The sequence below is a fragment of the Emys orbicularis genome, chromosome 9, assembly GCF_028017835.1.
Source record: "Emys orbicularis isolate rEmyOrb1 chromosome 9, rEmyOrb1.hap1, whole genome shotgun sequence".
NCBI classification, from domain to species: domain Eukaryota; kingdom Metazoa; phylum Chordata; order Testudines; family Emydidae; genus Emys; species Emys orbicularis.
In genome coordinates, this window is record NC_088691.1 from 74,373,756 (window position 1) to 74,393,604 (window position 19,849).

Sequence of the window (19,849 nt, forward strand, 5' to 3'; positions counted from 1 at the left end):
AGAATTGCTCCTGACTGACACCAGCAAGAGAAGAGAATCAGGCCTTCATGTTTAATGGTTTCTATCTGCATGTAATACCTGCTCATTCTCTATTAAAATACTGTACACACTGGATAGCAAGTAGACTAGCATGTTGCTGGACTGTAGCAAATATAAAATAGTGAAACATGTCCAGTCTGAATTCAGTTTCATAATAGTCTTTGTAATTAAATGTTAGAATACAAATTATCCTGCATCTTTTTGCAATGAAGATAAATAGTGGGAAGAACACTTTACAATATTAATTTAGGCAAACATGTATTTGTACAATGTGTAAAGACAAAAATGTGAATAGTTCCAAGAAATAAACAGAACAGTTTCTCCTTGTAGTGATTAACTGAATGGGGGAAAAAATCACACAGTACTTGCCAATTATTTAAAAGATATGCAGAATATGCCGTTCTTCCAACAACTATGGAAAACTATGATATAGTTAACATGACATCATTCTGCCTCCTACAGAATGTTTTTAGTTTGAGAGTTCAAAAGGAAGTAGCAGTAATAAAACCAAAATCAAATAACTAACACTAAAAATTTTATTGCTCTGATGGTAAAAGAAGATAAAATAAATTTTATGAGTCAATTAGACTTCGGAGGCTTTACTCAGTCAACCTGTCCACACTTGGTAATGCATAATGCCTCAGCAAATTCAATACAGAGAGCACCAAATTATTGATTACTAAAGCCCTAAATGTTCTGGTCATCAAAAATTAATGGTCCATCTTGCTCCAGTTCTTGACTTTGCACTCAGCCAACTGATCACCAGAAACTGTCAATCTGTAGAAGGCACCTCCCCTTCCGGTTCCAGAAAATAGACCAAGGGTGAACATTTCATAAATCAGTCTTTCTGCCAGATTCAAAAAGATCAAAACATAGTCTCTCTGGATATATAAGGAATTCTGGGGGTACTAAAAGTTAATTTTCTTTCCTTGAACGCATGGAATTATCTCTTGGTTGAATGATGGATAAAATACTCAGAGTTTTCCTTTATTCCTACTTTTTTCCATGTAAAGAGCCTTAAGATTGGTGGTAAAGTTATATAGAGTCAATCAGCCTATGAAAGTTGACCCCACAAAGAATCAATCTCCTAACCCTACAAAAAAGCCCACGGAGTCTCGAATTGCTGACATCAACAAGGCTCCCCAGGCTGTAAAGGACTGTATTCCCACAACCAACTTTATGCTGTGATGGTGCTTTGCAGGCTGGCTCCACAAAGGAAGGGGTGGGTGAGCAAGGAGGTTCATGCTAGTACCTTTCCCTATTCCATCTGGTTCTGCTAGCAGTGGCTGCTGCTGAGTTTCTATTCTAGGAGGACACTAGGGCCTTCATAAAGGATATCAGATGATAAATTCTACACACTGATATGAATATGAATAAACCTAGTAATTAAGAGCGCTGAGTGAAGACTGCTTCTTTTTGTTCAGCGAGACTATAGTTAAAAGCAACATCCCTGACACTGGGAAAAAAAGTGGTACAAAAATTAGTTATAAATAACCAGAATGACTGTGTAGATACACGGGGCACTGTGCTAACATTTCAGAGTTCAAGCATTGGCTTATAAAAACATTTTTTTATCTACTTCAGACAGAGCCTCTCTTTCATACAGAACATGTCAACTAACACATTTTAACAGTACTTTTTAGGTGTTGTCTCGACCAGGATTTGAAGGTATGATGTTAGCACGTGTTAGCTAACACAGTAACAAGTTCTTTAAGTCTAGTACAGACAAGGCACTGTATATTTTCAACAGCTGCTAGCTGGTTATATTAAAAGACCATTCTAACGATACACTTTTTATCCTACTGTTTCAAAGAAACAACTTACACAGTACAGCCCCAAAGAAGGCATAACTACATGGTTTTCTGCTTAAAAGCAGACTACTCTAAGTGCTCTAAAATCCACCACATGCTTACTTGGATTGTCTTGAAATTTGCTGTACCTCGTGGTTCCTAAAAGTTTCCTAGTTCACGTTAATGTAGTCCTCTTCAAACAAGACTACATTAATGTGAACCAGGAACCTCTTAGTTCGTGCCCGCAACATCTAAACAGAGGAGTTACAGCGCAGTACTTTGGTGCACATTCCTATTCAGACCTCCATAGTCTAAACTGCATGGCCGTGTAGACATAGCTGAAGTCTTTACTAATCACTCAACTGATCTCAGTTACTTGGCGTACTTCTTAGCTAATGCATAGCATTCAATGTTCCTTTGGGGAAGCAATACTGAAAAAGTTATTAATCTTAGAGTCTGTATCTACAGGTCGGCTTGTGCTCAATTGCTGAACCAAAGAGACTGAAATGCGCATATGTAGCAAGACTCTGTCAGAGTCAACAGCCAGAAATTTTTTTGGCAATCTGTTGTCACAGTAACTGGATGACTCAAGTGGACATGCTGTGACCATTAAACCCATGCACAGCTGAATGTGAGCCCTATCCATGGCAGCTTTCTGAGAATGTGTGTTGTACATGTTCCTTGCTCTCTGCCTGCATTCAGCAGGGAGCTTATTTTGGAATTTTTGTCCTGAGACCAAAATTTCTTGTTTAAGTGCAATATTTTAGTGTGCTCTAAAGTTCATGTAGTTTTAAAAATCAGTTTTCGAAGAGGCTTGTCCCACAGTTGGGAATGCAACTTTATTTTAAAAGGCATTTAAAACCATTTTTAAGTAAAGGATTCACTTACACTAGGCTATGTTAAGGAACTACTTTAAGAACCACGTTGAATTTTAAACTTTGTTTGGTTCTGTCTACACTTTCTGGCTAAACTATGTTAGAAATTGGTTTAGTCAGAACCACATTTAAATGAGGAGAGGCTTAAGTGTCAACAATTATGATGCAACAGAAATCAAGGGCCTTGAGTGTACATACATTTGCTCCCTGTGGAAGCCAGGTTCAGTTTAATTGAAACCTGTTATTAATCGATGACTTAAGCGAAACTAAAATAAAGCCAGGTCTACACCTAAAAGTTTTGTGGGCACGCTATCAAAAGGCCTAGCGTAGACAGTTATACTGATAAAAATAGGGTGCTTTAGCCAATATAGCCTATTTTGCTCACTGAACTGGAATAAACTATACCAGCAGAAGTACTCTTTGGTGGTATAGTTGTATCTACACTAGAAGGGTTTTGCCAGTATAGCTAAACGAGAAAAGTTTTTTTAATTGTAGACAGCCTCATAAAAACCAAAATAAGAGTGTCTACAAAGCCTTCCGCACTGGTTTAACTAAACAGTTTAAAATCACACCTTATGTTAAGTTGGTGCAACTCTGGGCAGATAAAGTCAAAATGAACAAACAGTTGACTGGGAGTATGATGAAGCATCGTTAACAAACATTGTTTTATGCTTTCAACCCCCTCTGAGCATCCAGCATAGACTCTGGTAATTTCGAAGACTAGGATATTACTGCCCCTTTATCTAGGGCAGTGAATCTCAACCTGTGGCCCAACCAGCACACAACTTCAGCCCATGTGACATTCTCAGGGCCATACAGGTAGTATATATATTGTGTGGATGTGGCCCATATAACACAGAGAGCTGCATATGCAGCCCTAAATGATAAAAATGTTGAGAACCACTGATCTAGGACAAGAGGTTAGTAGTTTAATTGTCCTTTCATCTTTGAAAGTCTTCTTTTCTGTTTTCCATTCTTTCCTCTTTCTAACTACTTAGGGTTTGTCTACTTGGGGAATTATTCCAGAATAGCTATTCCTGATTAGCTCCATGTGTGGATACTCCTTTTCCAGAATAAAAATGCCTTATTCTGAATTAGTTTACCATGATTTGGAATAAAGCACTCTTATTCTGGAATAAAGGCATCCAGACATGGAGCTAATCAGGAACAGTTAATCTGCTTTAAATTCCTACCTTATTCTGAACTAATTTAAATGCATAGACAAGCCCTCCACCCACTAACTATATGATTTTCAACCTCTCTTTAATTTACTTTAAAATAATATGTAGCTATTCTAATAAACATCAACATGCTGACTACAGCAATATATGTCCACGTTTCCTAATCATATAATATTTAGATGTCTACTTTATTTACTTTTAGATCACCCTCAATTACTTAGATAGAAGCAGAGTTGGACCAAGGCTAAGCACTTTAAAAAACCCCACCATGATGTTGTCTTCTACATCCAAGCAATGCTGTCAAGCAAAACAGCTGCATTCTATCTTTTGAAAGGCGCCTTCCAAACGTACCTAGAGGGGTTGCTAGCAAGTTTATTATGCCGTGTTATAAAAGGCCAAACTAAGCAGCTGCTGAGCTAGTCCTAGACGTGTTCCGGGAAAGGAAAATAAATCAACGAACGTAAGCGGGAAGGCGACTAGCAGGCACTGCTCTCCCCATAACGGCAGGGCTGGCACCTGCCCCAGCCTCCCAGCAGCTGTGTTTGCGGAGGCGTGTCAGCGGGGCCCGCTTCAGAGCTCGCTCCCTGGCACCGTGGCCTGCGGGGAACCCTCGGGAGCGGCCTGGCTCCTCACAGGGACGAGGCAGGTCAGCGCAGCGCCAGAGAGCCGGGCACGAGCCCGGAACCGTTAGCGGTGCCGGGCCCGCGCTGGCTCCCGGCCGCCCTCCGCTGTGAGCTGGCTGCGGCGAAGCACTGGGACACCCTCCCGTACCCGGAGAGCGGCTGGGACAAGGCGGGTGCGCACCCCCCAGCCCGCTACCCCCGGCCCAGCGCCGCTCACCTGATGCTCCTTCAGCACCTGGCTGAGGCAGGGATACCGCTCCGAGACCCACCGGTAGAACTTGGGGACCCCCATGGCCGCCGCCTATCCCAGCCCGACCGAACCCAAACAGCCCTTCCCCCACAGCCGGCTTCCTTCCGGCGCGTCCTATTGACAGCCAGGCCGCCCAGCCACCACAGAGAGCGGCGCAGAGCGGCTCTACTCCACCCATAGAGACTGAGGCAGAGACAGAGCGTCTTTCCTCACAACCTTCTGTCCCCCGCCGACGCTGGGGCAGCCCTGCGGGCAGGTGCAGGAGCTCGCTCCCTCCCCCCACCCGCAGGGAGACGAGCCAGCGCAGCCTGCCAGCCGGGCGCCCCCGACTCTCGTGAGTGACCCCACCCCGAATGTGCCGGTGCGTCCTCCGCGCTGGGATAGCGCAGACCTGCCGGGGTTAGCCCGTTCGGGGCGGCAAGAGGCCACCGCGTCAGTGAGAGACCCTACCCTCTCTGCCTCGACCGCCGGTGTAGTAGCCCAAACTCAAACTGCTCCCTGGCAGAATTTCCTGTGCCACTACACCGGCGCTGCGGTTAGTGAGTCGCAAAGGTGAGGTATGGACGTTTGAGGTACAGACATCTGTCCACCAGCAGGCACCCCACAGTGGGTACAAGTTTCAGGGCCGCCCAGAGGTGGGGGCAAGTGGAGCAATTTGCCCCAGGCCCCATAGGGGCTCCGCGAGCCCTGGCCCATCGGCCGTCCGGGTCTTTGGCAGTATTTCGGCCGCGGGGGACCCTTCAGTCGCTCCGGGTCTTCGGCGGCGGGTCCTTCAGTGCTGCCGAAGACGTGGAGCGACTGAGGGGCCCCCCCGCCACCGAAATGCTGCCAAAGACCCGGACCGCCGCTGGGTGAGTACAAGTGCCGCAACTCCCCTGCTTTGCCCCAGGCCCCCTAAATCCTCTGGGCAGCCCTGACAAGTTTGGGTCCATAAGCGGGCAAGGCTCTTTAGCGGCCCATAGCAAGACATCAGCCAAGCGCTGCCATAGGGACAATGATCTATGTGAGCCTTGCAAAACTGGTATGAAAATGTACAAACCCACGTGCCATTCATCCACCTTCCCCTACAATGCTTGTACAAAACCAAACCCCACTCACCCTGGTTGAGTGGAGCTTGCCTATGCTAGGGAAACACCTGAAACTGTTCCCCTGCTTAACAAAGGCCTAAGCAATGCTAAGAGCTCAGCTGCAGGTAACTCAATGGTTACAGCTGCTGTGCTCAGCACCATGCTATCTCACCCTGCTGGGAAAAGAGCTAATAAACAGGATGCTGAAAACAGCATTAGCAATCAAGAAGCTTTTCAAAACTTTTCCAGGTGTAGATCAGGCCTGGGGAGCAGAATGTTGCAAGGCAGATCTAAATAAGGAGCTGAGCTAGATATGAACCAAGGACTGGAAGGCTCCCATTAGGTTTCCTGGATCACTGAGTTACTTACACCAGGGATCGGCAACCTTTGGCACACGGCTCACCAGGGTCAGCCCCCTGGTGGGCCGGGCCGGTTTGTTTACCTGCCGCGTCCGCAGGTTCGGCCGATCGCGGCTCCCACTGGCTGCGGTTCGCCGCTCTAGGCCAATGGGGGCTGCGGGAAGCGGCGCAGGCCAAGGGATGTGCTGGCCCTGAGAAGTGTCCCGGGACCTTGCTTTGGTCATGTTGTCATGTCACCTGGTACTAAACACCATCTTGGACTTCTAGTGATTTTCCACTAAAAGGAGGGGGAGGTCAAGACTGGGAAACAAAAGATTCCGGCCTTATGTAAATTCTAAGTAAGGCTGGGGAGTAAATTGATCTTGGTTCACTCTTCACTGAATCCCCACCCAGGATGACAGCTGGAAAGATCTAAGAAAGGACGAAAGACACCGGGGGGAAGATGAGCCCTGTCTGGAAAAGGGATCTGGTCTCTGAAGATTTAAGCTGCAAGCAGGGTAGCTAACCTGCATTCTGCCCAAAAGCAACATTTAGGGTGAGAAATTACTTTCTTGAAACCAGTCTCTAAGATTTTAAGCTTCGTATTTGTGTTTTATTTGCTTAGTAATCTGCTTTGTTCTGTTTGCTATCCCTTAATCACTTAAAATCTGTCTTTGTAGTTAATAAACTTGTTTTTATTATAAAACCCAATTTGTGCAATTTATAATTTAAAACTGGGGCAAGAAGTTGTGCATATCTTCCTCCACATTGAGGGAGGGGGTGAATTTATGAGCTTACATTGTATAGAGTTCTCTACAGTGCAAGACATTATTATTTTGGGTTTATACCCCAAAGGAGGTGTGCATGTGAATGTCCAAGCTGATTCCTCCCACACAGAGCTAATCTCAGTGTCTCTGTGTCCACTTGCAGCTGGGTGTGTGCCTACCTGTGTGTATGCCGGAGAAAGCTTGAGGGCCTGGCCCAGCTAAGACAGGGTGAAGAAACCCAGGTTGGTGGAACTGGCAGAACAAGTGGGACCCTAGCACATCAGGTGGCATCCCAGATGGGAGGTCCAAGCTGTCACAGTGGGATTGTTTCCAGCTTCTTCCTATCATAGGCACTGGTCATCAGTTGTGTGCAGAAGTTCCTTTTCCCTCCTGCACAGTTGTGCGGAGTGCTGCACAGCACCTTTTACATTGATATCATGGAGGCATCAGCTAGGCTCATGCCCAGCAGAAAATACAGCTTTGCAGCATCACTCTGTGCTGTGACTACAGCACAGTGGGTTCCCCTGTAGCTTTTGGTCACTTGGCCTTATGGTTTCTGTTCCCAGGAAGAGGCTACCCTTTCACCAACCTACCCAGAAGGGTTCTCCGTTGGCCACCTTAAGGAGGACAGAAGAGGAATTAGAAGGGAAAGGAGGAAATACCAAGGATGAAGGGTACCAGGGAGAGATGAGATATTGAATTGAGAGAAGAAACCAGCATCTGTACACAAGGTTTTGGGGATGACTGCATAAGAAGCAGAGAATGGAGAAGGAAACATCTGAAAAACACACAAATTCCTTTAAAAATTAAAAAAGAGAAAGTAGAGAAACAGAAGGAACAAATAAATAAGGCAATACTGAAGAGGATATAGGTATTTAGAAAAAACAGGGCTCATAAGGGACTGGGTAGAAACTGCATAGTTAACTATAGTTCTAGTTCAAACGTATAGATCTTAATCAGAATATGTAAAACAGTATAAGAACCTCCAAGCTAGCTTTAGCTCGACAGTGTTATTTACATTTCAATTTGATGTATCATACATCACCACCTTATTGTAGTACAAAAATTACCCAGCATAGGATCCAAGTGATGGCATTTTAAAAACAAATATACCTGGAAGCAGGTTTGGGCAAGCTAATGTATTCATAGGACAGCATTAATCCATTTCAGCATCATCTTTAATGTTGTCTTATTTTAGATGACCGTCCAGGTTCCCAGGAGAACAATGGCAAAAAGATATTTACAGTTCTGCATAGTATTTAAATTCAGAGGGGCATTGCAACCTATTTGAAATTCAGATTAACTAGGAATGACTATTTGCATCTGGCTGCAGAACAATAGCTGCTACATAAAGGACTATTACACATGTATACCTGCCTCTTAACAGAAGAAACTTTCAAAAATTATATACTAGATTTGCCACAATATTTTCTAGCCCGTGTCGCACAGTTAATACTTTCTTTTGTTACTGATTTAGGAAGCACTCTGGACATTTGTTTCTCCCATCAGTGAAAATTGAATATATTCAAAAACACATTACTTACTTTTGTTTCTAGAAAAACTGTCTCTGACTTGAGTGGGAAATAACAGGGGCTGGAAAATTGCTTCACATGGGAAAACCTACGAGAAAGCAATGCGAAATAGATTTGCCAACAGTGGAGGAAACAAGGGGTTCTGTCCAGATGCTAAAAGCAGGGGGTCCTGTGCCTGAGCAATGACTCTGAGGGGCTGCTCTTTCTGCAGCAATGGAGTCACTGTGCTAAAGATTCCTCTAACCACTTCTCTACGTTTTCCCTTAATTGGGTTTCACAGTATGGCAGGCTGGGGCAAGGACATTAGTGCAGCTTCAGGATACATTAACATTTTGGCAGATTCCCCACATTATGTTGGTGGACATGAGTTTGCCCCTCCCCACCAACAAAAAGATTTCTATGGTGTGAAGGGACAGTAACACAAAGGCCCCTCAATCCCTTTACTTTCAGAAGGATGGAGATCCAGCCGTGCGTGGAGGGGCTATTCTGTGCACAGATCCCAAGGAATGATTCTCTCCATTATAATGTATTACTCCTACTGCACCATATATGTTCATGACACTTCATAGACAAATTCTAGATCTCTGCCCCAAAGAGTTTAATTTAAGTTAGATAATACACATGCAAAGAGCAGGGAATTAGAATACAGGCCATTTGATTACTTTAATTCAGATTATGTATGCACCTTGTAATTCTAGGTGGGGTTTTTTTGGTGGGGGTGGGAAATGGGAACAGTAGAGATGGAGTGTTATTTTCAAATGGTGCTCAGAGGCAATAATGGTCATAGTATAACACATTTCATTCTATTTGGGTTCTTAGTGGAAGGCTATAAAAAGTGTTTCTGTGGGGGCTGAGGACTTTCTCAAAGTAAGGTGGGGTTGAGTGCACAAAATGATGTTTTCTAGCATAGGGGAGGGGTGTAAAAACAAGAAAGTACAAGTAAAAGAAGGAAATTAAGGGCATGAATGATCTCAGTCACTTCAGAAGGCTAAATCAGGAAATGCTATTGTCTTCAATTGGAGGAGTTTGTGTGTTATAAACCTGCCTCTTGGTGACACACACCATATTATGCTCTACTGGGTGGTTTAGAGGAATGAAAATAGGTCAAACAGGTGCTACTAGTTGATACAATAGTTTGAAATGCCTGAGGGCTTCCCATGAGCAATAGCAAAACTTCACAGAAACCTAGGTGAGAATGAATATCTTGCAAAAAAGTTTCTAGTTTTGGAAAACCCCTCTGAAATAGGTACATGAATACAGTTACAGCTAAAAATCCCATTTCAACCATGTTGATATAAAATTCCATTTTATATACATTCTCTTTTTTAATATCAACTCTTGTCTCCTACAAAAGAAATTAATTAGAAATAGAATAAGTTTATCTCCCTCCCTTAAAAAATATATATAAAACATTTTATAAAACTAATTTGACCCTGCTTAGATGTGGGAGTATACATACACATTCATAAATATTGTAGATGAATGCAAGTATACAGGAAACCACACACCTGCATCATTGAGATGACTGTATATTCTGTTTAGTAGTTCATTTATTGTATTCTGTATACATAAAACAGTCTCCATAAATACAAATATCTATGTATAAATGTATGTACCTTCAAACTCATACAATGCAATGAGTGCATTTATATATGTATACAACATACACAGCATATGTACTACAACTATATAGTATATATTACATAGACTGCATATTAAGTTGCAATATAGATATGCACAAAATCAGAAATCAACAAAAGTAGTAATTGTAGAAAATATTACAGTGACTAAAAGAATTCAACAACGTTTTGTTTAAAAAAAAAATTATAGCAGCATAAGTTGTGAAGGCAGTATTTCACATATATGGAGCCCAGCCCATGTACATCTGGCAGAGCAGGTTCTCATTGTTTGCTTCTTGAATAAGGTAATGAACATGCCCTTCAATAGACAAGGGCAATCCTTTTACCCGGTTCCTAGTCTTAATCACACCCTGTAGCCGCTGTTCTATGTCAAGGACATGAGTCTTGGCCTATGACAAGGAAAAAGAAAACTTAAAATTCACATGTCCATACATTTGTCACATCTGTAACAGAAACAGTTCCTGTTCTTCCAAATAAAATTTTGGACAATTACAGCATGTATTCCAGATCCCACATAAACAGATTTAATATACAAATATCTATGAACTTTTTCTGAAAATAGTTTGAAGAAAATGAACAAAGTAAATCATTCTAAAGGACTGATTGCTTGTTGGGCAAGCTATAGCCTTAGCATTACTTTTACAACAAGACCTTATTAAAGATTGAATAAGCTATTGCACCACCTCTTGAAACAGGTAGCAATGAAATGTGGTTTATTCTATATAAATCCTTTCATTATCACAGTATGTATATGGCTCAGTAACACAGAGGCCAAGAGTCAACTGTAGTCAAAAAAGTATGTTCCAGAAAACATTCAAACATATTACGTTCAGAAAAGCAATTTTTTACCTGAAAATGGTGGGGTTTTTTTGTTTGTTTTTTTTGACTGATCTAATGTGGGCCAGATTGGAAGAGTTTTCCTCTGATGTCAAAAAGTGAGTCTGCAAGTATGAACCAGACTTGAGCCAAATAAAGTATTTTGACTAATTCTCAACAATGAAAACAGGCAAAACACACAACTATTATGCCATACACATACACTTACACTGAAAGAAGCTATATATTCCTTAATAAGATCACTCATTCATTTATCTTGTATATTGTATAACATACAAAAAACTACATTAAAAGAACAATAAGACTGTAAGGTCAAGCTCTTAAGAGTTAGGAAATGCCAGAATTAAAGTTGGCTGTACAAACTTACTTCAGTCCCCTTATACGTACTCAGCCCCATTATGATACAGATTTTAATTACATGCTTGATGCTGCTCACATACCCTCCCCTCCCCCCCCAAGATCTCATATCTTGGAATCTCTTGCTTACATTATCCAAATTTAGATCATGAACTCTAGCCAGTGTCCCCATAAGGCACAGAAATTTTCAAGATAATCCATGTAAGCATGTGAATTTTACAGTACTTAGAAGAGTGGACCTTTGAACAGACAATGCTGCTCAACCATAACTACTGCAGAGCTGGCACTCCCTAATAATGTTCTTTTAATGTAGTTTTATGTGTGTAACTTGCTAGGTTGTTAAAAGAGCAAGAGACTCCATTCCAGACTCTGAGCAAGAGACTGGGTTCCATTCCAGACTCTGGAGGGGACTGTGCTCTACTGGGTTAAGATACACTGATGGTAGAAACAGTGGAATCCATAGCACAGACAGGGCTCAAGTGGCATCATCACCATGTCATCTAGTAGCTTTGGATAACGTGTTGGTAAAAATGCATGAGCCCTCTCTACACTACAGCTTCCATGACAGATGGAGCTGCACTTATGGGTCCTAATTTTACCAGTATAGACACAGCCTTAGAGAATGATGCGAAAAAGGTACAGTAGGTCTCATGAAGGTTTTTATTGAAATATCAGTCTCATATTTTAAGGATTAAACAACAGCAGAGATATTTAATAAAAAACAGCTGGAATAGGTTTAGAAGAAAAAAACCCAGGAAAGTAAAGCTTTGCATAAATTAGAACAAAACAATTGATGATACTGTGAAATATAAAATAATGAAATGTTAGTTCTAGAGTAGATCAAACTTCTTGCAACTGACCTTTTCATTGACAACTTCCCCAGTTTCATTCACCTGTGCTTTTGTATTACCTTTCACTGGTTTACTCCACTCTACAAGGGGATCGTGGATAAAAGTCTTCAAGACACTAAAAACATACAAACAAAATAAGTGTTCATTATGTGGGAAAAGGATTAGTTATAAACTTCTTTTGACCATGAAAAATTAAATAGAATCTTTTGACTATTAACTTTAATTTTTAAAATGCAAGACACTTTTTCTGTTTGCTAAAATAAAACATTACTGCTTAATATTCATAATTAATCATCTGTAATTCTTTATTTCCTAAAGGAAGGAAAAACATTAATGAAGCCCCTCCTTTTATTTTAAAGAGTCTATTTCCTTTACAGTTCTCTCCACAGTATCACTACTGGTAATTTCATAAAGGTTAGCTTTGTCCATGACTGCAGTCATAAACAACACAATTATTCTTTTGAATCTGATCTTGTATCCTCTAACAGCAGCTTTTGCAATTAAAATAACAGAGCAGCATACCTTTCAGAAGGCAGTCAAAATAATGGCTTTATTACTCGTCTGGATAGGTTAGTGGAACAGTAATGTAACTGACAGCCCTCAGAACATGAGCTATCTTCCATGTTTCTCTGAGTAAAGATCTTAAATGTGTTCTCAAGTTAATGAACAGTCTAGTGAAATATGTAGCAAGTGTGTGACAACTCCAGGAAGTAAAAGCAGATTATAGAACATCCAATTTAAGCACGAATCCTCTACAGACTCTTAGTCTGTATTACAATTAATCCATCATGATCTAAATATTGGCAGGCCAAATGCTCAGAAATGGGATACAAGCACAAAGGAATAAAGACACTCTATGCCTGTCATCACAACTGCGCATCACGGATTCAACTCACAATGGATCAAATTTTGGTGCCCTTAACCAAACAAAACTAACGTTTATTTAATGGACATTTTGTATAACGAAGGACTCCACCGTTTGGCTCCAAGTGAATATTAAATATAAAAATTGCCATTTTAATGAGAACTGCTACCCTTCATAGCTCCCCAAAAATTCTTTCAATAAGATTACTACTATCTGTTGCTAGCTTTAAAAAACACATGAAACTCTTTTACATAATGTTTTCTAGAGAAAAATTAAATGATTCTTTTAACATGCAACAATACCACCACAAACAAAATTAACGTTTGTTAAAGAGAACTGAAGAAAACCTGTCGTCAAATCAATGGTCTCCATTTATCCCCTATGCCTGGACTTCAGTTTGAAAAAATGTGGGAGTCAGCATTCAGCCAAATTTTTATGCCACTTGTGATAGAGGTGCATACTGTTTAATATATAAAACAATACAGTGAAACCTGCACTAAGAATCATCTCCACGCTGACTTATGCAACCATTGAAAATTATCCAAGGTTTTCAGTACAGTTTGTTTGTGCCTTAGAAAGTCACCTGGTACGAGGTAACTTTGTTTTTGCTGTTCCATTGGGTAATGGTGCAAGATGGACTTCATGGTATCTGTTTTGAAGGTATTTTATCCTTATTTTGGACTTGGAATGTATAACTAATCCTGCACAGACAACACTGAAACATGGGCAACTTCAGGATGTGTGTCACTGGAGCAAGACCATACACTCAAGCCAAAAGTTTAGAAATTTAAAAATGTTGGACTCACTCTCAGGGTGAGAAGGCTACTAAGAAAGTTTCAGTTTTACACTCCAGAGTAGCAGCAGATAATGGGTCAGATCTTTTGCAAGCCTCTTTGCCCTGAACTAGGTGACTGTGACGCATGGCTAGAAAGGGTTAAACATCCTGCAAAATAAATAACCCTCAAAAGACATGTGGGGAGATAATGATAATTCAGAGGTCAAAAGAACATCCTATCATTTAAATGAATTGTAAACCTGGGATATCTCTGTATTCATCTCTCTTTGAAATGTATAACAAATAATCTGTGAATGGTGGAGGAACAAGCAAACTTCTTTATGTTAATTCTATACCTAAATACCGGTGATGGACCTCCTTCAAAGTCATGCTAATTACCTTTTGAACTCCCAACCACTCAAAAGACATGAAATTGTATAAAAGATCCTTGGGTCCTGATTCTGTCATCTCAGATCTGCTTAGGCTTCATCAGGGGAAATTTGAGTCACAAGACTGAGGTCCCCATTATGCTGGTTCGCCCTGAATATGAGATTTGGACATTGGACTATAACCTATGAACTATTTCTGAAAGAACTCTTTGCAATTACAAAGCTCACCATCTATCCTATGAATCTGAACCTCAGTGAATTGAACTCATGTCTAGATGTATATATTGATCTTCTAACCATACTTTCTTTCTGTTGTTTTTAAATAAATTTTAGTTTAGTTAATAAGAATTGGCTGTAGCGTGTATTTGGGTAAGAGGTGAAACATTCATTAACCTGAGAGATAATGTGTCCGATCCTTTGGGATTGGCAGAACCTTTTCTTTTATATGATGAAATAAGATTTACAGAAATTTTCATCATATCTGACATGGGTATCTGGATGGAGGCCTGAGGCTGGATCACTTTAAGGGAATTGTGTTGTTTGGACTTCTGAGTAACGAGTAAGGTAATAAAGAAGCTGTTTTATGCTGTCTTGGTAAATCTAAGTAGTGGAATATCCACCAGCTTTATGGGGATTGTCTGCCCCATTCTTTGCAGTTCACCCTAATTGAGTGATCATAGCTGGCCCCCATTGGGACCTCGGTCACCGTGACTTACAGCTTTCTCAAACAGGCAGCCAAGGATTCCCCCAGTACCTGAGAAGAGCAATGCAGCTGAGGATCTAGCTCAAAAGAACTAAGCAGAAGAGGGTTAAAGCAGAGACAATTTGAGGTAAATAAAAACTAAAAGTTATATTTTGAGAACAACCAGAAGTTTAGTATAAGACGGTAAAACTTCTATCCACAGTAAACCTTGGTACTTTTTCTTATTACTAGTTAGAAATTAACTCTATAGTTAACAAAATGTGTTGACTAGCTATACAGTTTTATACATAAAGTGCATGTCAGACTCAATCTGTGTTACTGGAAGAGAAGTTTTTTCTCTCTCCAAAATAACTGGCTCAGGGACCAGCAGTTAACATTTCAAGTTTATATCATAAACTAGATAATTTTATTATAAAAACCTCTTAAATACGGATTGCTATGTACCTCATTAGAGGTTCTCTCTGATCACGCATTAGCCTCATTGTGACTTCACAAGCTCTTCGGAAGAGACCTTCTGTTCCCATTGGACCCATTCCATTGACCATATTATGAGTGAGGCGAAAAGGTACAATTTCTGGAACGTCAAAAGTTTCCCCCTGCAAATTAATAAAAAGTTAATTAAATCTGAAGTTAACTTCAGAACAGTTTTTCTGATTTATTATTTCTATCAAGTTTCTTTTCCAAATTGTATGTCAGACCACTGCAGGCCAAACAACTAACTTATCTTGCCTAACTTTTGCCATTAGAGTAAACCAAATTCAGGTGATTCTGGCATAGAATTGAATTGGGTTATGTCAGCATTGCTTCTGGAGGTCTCATCCTAGCTAGCAGACATCTGGCCATATCACAAGTCCATCTCACCATTTAGGAAAATTTGGCATGAGCAAAGGATTGATATGGGATATAGAATAATAAAGGTGACAAAGACTAGGATTTTGGTGCAAGATTGATGAGAACTACCAAAAATTCTTTAATGTTTTCTGTTTTAAATCATACACCAGCTTTCAAGATTTAAATTTTATCTTTGTTCCACCACCTCAGGCAAGTTCTGATGATAGTTTTAAAATCCTCACTATTCTCATAATTTATAGATACATAGTCAAAACATTTTGTTTTAAAAACAAGGTTGAATAGGACCAATAAGGCCAAATGGTTGGCACTGAAGATTTAACAGGGCAACTAGCTGAACAGGACCCAGGGCCGGCTCTGGCTTTTTTGCCGCCCCAGGCAAAAAAGCCTCCGGCCGCCCTCTCCCCCCAGAGGGCGGCCGGAGCCCCGGGGGGAGGGCGGCGAGCCCCGGCGGGGGCTCCGCTCTCCCCCCGGCGGCCAGGGGGAGGACGCCGGGGGGGGAAGGCGGCGAGCCCCGGTGGGGCTCTCCCCCCGGCGGCCGGGGGGGAGGATGGCGAGCCCCGGCGGGGGCTCCGCTCTCCCCCCGGCGGCCAGAGCACCGGGGGCAGGGCGGCGAGAGGGCGGCGAGCCCCAGCTGAGGCTCGGCTCTCCCCCCAGTGGCCAGAGCGCCGGGGGCAGGGCGGCGAGCCCCGGCTGGGGCTCGGCTCTCCCCCCGGCAGCCAGAGCGCCGGGGGCAAGGTGGCGAGAGGGCGGCGAGCCCCAGCTGGGGCTCGGCTCTCCCCCCGGCAGCCAGAGCGCCGGGGGGAGGGCGCGGGGGGGGAGGGCGGCCAGAGCGCCGGGGGGAGGGCGGCGAGCCCGGCTGTGGCCCCACTCTCCCCGGCAGCCGGAGCGCCGCGCTGCCCCCCTCCAGGTGCCGCCCCAAGCACAAGCTTGGTGGGCTGGTGCCTGGAGCCGGCCCTGACAGGACCCATATTACATATTTTTGAATTAAGCCAAGCACCAACTAGATTGTCCAATAGAAATACCAAAACCCATTCTGGCCACAGTTAAAAAGAAAACACCACTTTCTTCCTCGGCAAATTCTCTTTTGAGTGACTGATGTACAAAACTACATTATTCACAACAGCAGTGACAGACAGAAAGAAAGAAAGACTAATTGGAATGTTTTGTAAACATCGAGCAAGTACTCTGACGTGTGCTGACATTTTAGTGCATCCAAAGAAAGCTCGTGATGCTGCCTGAACAAAAGACTGCTTTAATTATCACGGCATATAGAACAATAATGCCTTTGTGTACGATTTTTTTTTCCATTGGCTATATAGGTTTATATACTCTAAAGCATCTGAATAGGAAACACAATGATATATGAATATCATGATAGATATTCTGAGTCTCAAAATAAAAGAAATACTGAAAAAGCAGGAGAGATTTGTGGATTTTGAACTTACAAGTGTTTAAAAAATAAGCAAGATCAGCAAGACATTTCCTACCTTATTGAACAAACAGTTGAAGTCCACATGCACACATTCTCCAGTCAAAGAATCAAAAAGAATATTTTCACCATGGCGGTCTCCCAAGCCCAGTATGTAACCAACCATTGACATCACTGCAGTGGAACGACAATAGGCTGATCTGCTACTGTACCTACAGAAAATAAGGATCCAATGTAAAAACCTAGGATCACTTGCCCTTGCACAACCTTTTAGACAATTTAGAGCTTTTAAATAGCTTTTGTGCTCTATGTGAAAAGCTCCAGTCTTATTTTGCTTAGTACATATTTCATTTTCTGTCTGCTTTATCTTCATTTACATTTTGTGAAAATAAACTAGTGTCATTAAGCTAACATGATCACAGCAACTGACCATAAAGTAGGATCAGGGAATGTTCTCAGAAACCATTCATGAAAAATAGGAGGATGTCGGGGCAGAAGAGTTTCTTTGAACATTTTCAGCTTTTCAGATAAAGGTGCTGACTTCGGAAGCATGTGTTGCCGTAGCTCCTTTCCAGTCATATAGACTCCTGTAAAAGATTTCAATCAGATGTAACAAACCAAGTCTTATTATATAGTCTCCCCAACTACTATTTAGAGTTCATCAAGTGTAGCTTAAAATACCAAAATTAGAAGAGGTTTTACTGTTTTAATTAAATTAATATTTAAAAAGTACTCAGGCAACTCAGGAAAAAAGGCAGCTGTGCAAGCACATTACAAATTCAGATCTTGGCTGAGCCAGGTTACATGAAGTAAACAAATTCCCTTCCACAATAAAATCCCTAGGATCCATCAATCATGCCAGTTGACACATGTGAAAGACAAAGCCTCTATTGTCATCTGCAGCTCAGAAAATTTTGAGTGCTGTGTGGTTGACCCAGATGAAGTAGAAAAAAAGTAGGGCTGTCAAGCGATTAAAAAAAATAATCGTGATTAATCGCGCTTTTAAACAACAATAGAATACCATTTATTTTAAATATTTTTGGATGTTTACTACATTTTCAAATATATTAATTTCAATTACAACACAGAATACAAAGTGCACAGTGCTCACTATATTTTTTATTACAAATATTTGCACTAAAAAACAAAAAAAAATTATTTTTCAGTTCACCTCATACAAGTACTGTAGTGCAATCTCTTTATCATGAAAGTTGAATTTACAAATGTAAAATTATGTACAAAAAAAACTGCATTCAAAAATAAAACAATGTAAAACTTTAGAGCTTACAAGTCCACTCAGTCCTGCTTCTTGGTCAGCTAATCACTCAGACAAACAAGGTTGTTATAGTTTGCAGGAGATAATGCTGCCTGCTTCTTCTTTACGTCATCTGAAAGTGAGAACAGGCATTCACATGGCACTGTTGTAGCTGGCGCTGCAAGATATTTACGTGCCAGATGCGCTAAAGATTCATATCTCCCTTCATGCTTCAACCACCATTCCAGAGGACATGCTTCCATGCTGATGATGGGTTCTGCTCTATAACGATCCAAAGCAGTGCGGACTGACGCATGTTCATTTTCATCATCTGAGTCAGATGCCACCACCAGAAGGCTGATTTTCTTTTTTGGTGGTTTGGGTTCTGTAGCTTCTGAGTTCTGTAGCATCAGAGTGCTGCTCTTTTAAGACTTCTAAAAGCATGCTCCACACCTTGACCCTCTCAGATTTTGGACGGCACTTCAGATTCTTAAACCTTGGGTCGAGTTCTGTAGCTATTTTTAGAAATCTCACATTGGTACCTTCTTTGCGTTTTGTCAAATCTGCTGTGAAAGTGTTCTTAAAACGAACATGTGCTGGGTCATCATCCAAGACTGCTATAACATGAAATATATGCAGAGTGCGGGTAAAAAAGAGTAGGAGACATACAATTCTCCCCCCAAAGGAGTACAGTCACAAATTTAATTGACGCATTATTTTTTTAATGAGCATCATCAGCGTGGAAGCATGTCCTCTGGAATGGTGGCCAAAGCATGAAGGGGCATATGAATGTTTAGCATATCTGGCATGTAAATACCTTGCAACGCCGGCTACAAAAGTGCCATGCCAACCCGTTCTCACTTTCAGGTGACATTGTAAATAAGAAGCAGACAGCAGTATCTCCCGTCAAAGTAAACAAACTTGTTTGTCTGAGCGATTGGCAGAATAAGAAGTAGGACTGAGTGGACCTGTAGGCGCTAAAGTTTTACACTGTTTTGTTTTTGAGTGCAGTTATGTAACAACAACAAAAATCTGCATTTATAAGTTACACTTTCACAATAAAGAGAGTGCACTTCAGTACTTGTATGAGGTGAATTGAAAAATACTATGTCTTTTGTTTATTATTTTTACAGTGCAAATATTTGTAATAAAAATAATATAAACTGAGCACTGTGCACTTTGTATTCTTTGTTGTAACTAAAATCAATATTGAAAATGTAGAAAACATCCAAAAATATTTAATAAATTTCAATTGGTATTCTATGTTAGAAGTGCAATTAGTTGTGATTAATTTTTTTAATTGCGACTAATTTTTTTTAGTTAATGATGTGAGTTAACTGCAATTAATTGACAGCCCTAAAAAAAAGTTTTTCCAATGGTCAACTATGATTTTATGACGCTGCTCAATGTAAAGTTAAGTTTGTTGAAAAGCAA

General features: G+C 41.2%; 2 protein-coding genes and 1 long non-coding RNA gene across 7 annotated transcripts in view; 1 reads left to right on the forward strand and 2 right to left on the reverse strand.

The window, feature by feature from the left end:
- XRN1 (5'-3' exoribonuclease 1) overlaps positions 1 to 4,835 on the reverse strand; it is a 77,744-nt gene extending 72,909 nt beyond the window's left edge. For all 3 annotated transcript variants that reach the window (XM_065410510.1, XM_065410509.1, XM_065410507.1), the window contains exon 1: positions 4,726 to 4,835. In XM_065410510.1, coding sequence (XP_065266582.1) covers positions 4,726 to 4,800 — 75 coding nt within the window. In that variant the 5' untranslated portion in view covers positions 4,801 to 4,835. The remainder of the gene's footprint in view (positions 1 to 4,725) is intronic.
- A 327-nt stretch (positions 4,836 to 5,162) lies between these two features.
- LOC135883920 (uncharacterized) lies at positions 5,163 to 8,457 on the forward strand. 2 transcript variants are annotated; one of them, XR_010561665.1, is made up of 3 exons: positions 5,163 to 5,310; positions 6,578 to 6,719; positions 7,497 to 8,457. It is a non-coding gene; the product is annotated as an uncharacterized LOC135883920 (long non-coding RNA). The 2 variants fall into 2 exon arrangements; XR_010561666.1 differs by lacking the exon at positions 7,497 to 8,457 and adding an exon at positions 7,094 to 7,173.
- Positions 8,458 to 10,317: 1,860 nt separating this feature from the next.
- The window catches only part of ATR (ATR serine/threonine kinase), an 80,182-nt gene continuing 70,650 nt past the window's right edge, over positions 10,318 to 19,849 (reverse strand). For both annotated transcript variants that reach the window (XM_065410739.1, XM_065410738.1), the window contains 5 exons: positions 17,591 to 17,747; positions 17,219 to 17,372; positions 15,324 to 15,475; positions 12,157 to 12,262; positions 10,318 to 10,491 (listed from right to left, as the gene is read on the reverse strand). In XM_065410739.1, the coding sequence (XP_065266811.1) occupies positions 10,318 to 10,491; positions 12,157 to 12,262; positions 15,324 to 15,475; positions 17,219 to 17,372; positions 17,591 to 17,747 (743 nt within the window). The remainder of the gene's footprint in view (positions 10,492 to 12,156; positions 12,263 to 15,323; positions 15,476 to 17,218; positions 17,373 to 17,590; positions 17,748 to 19,849) is intronic.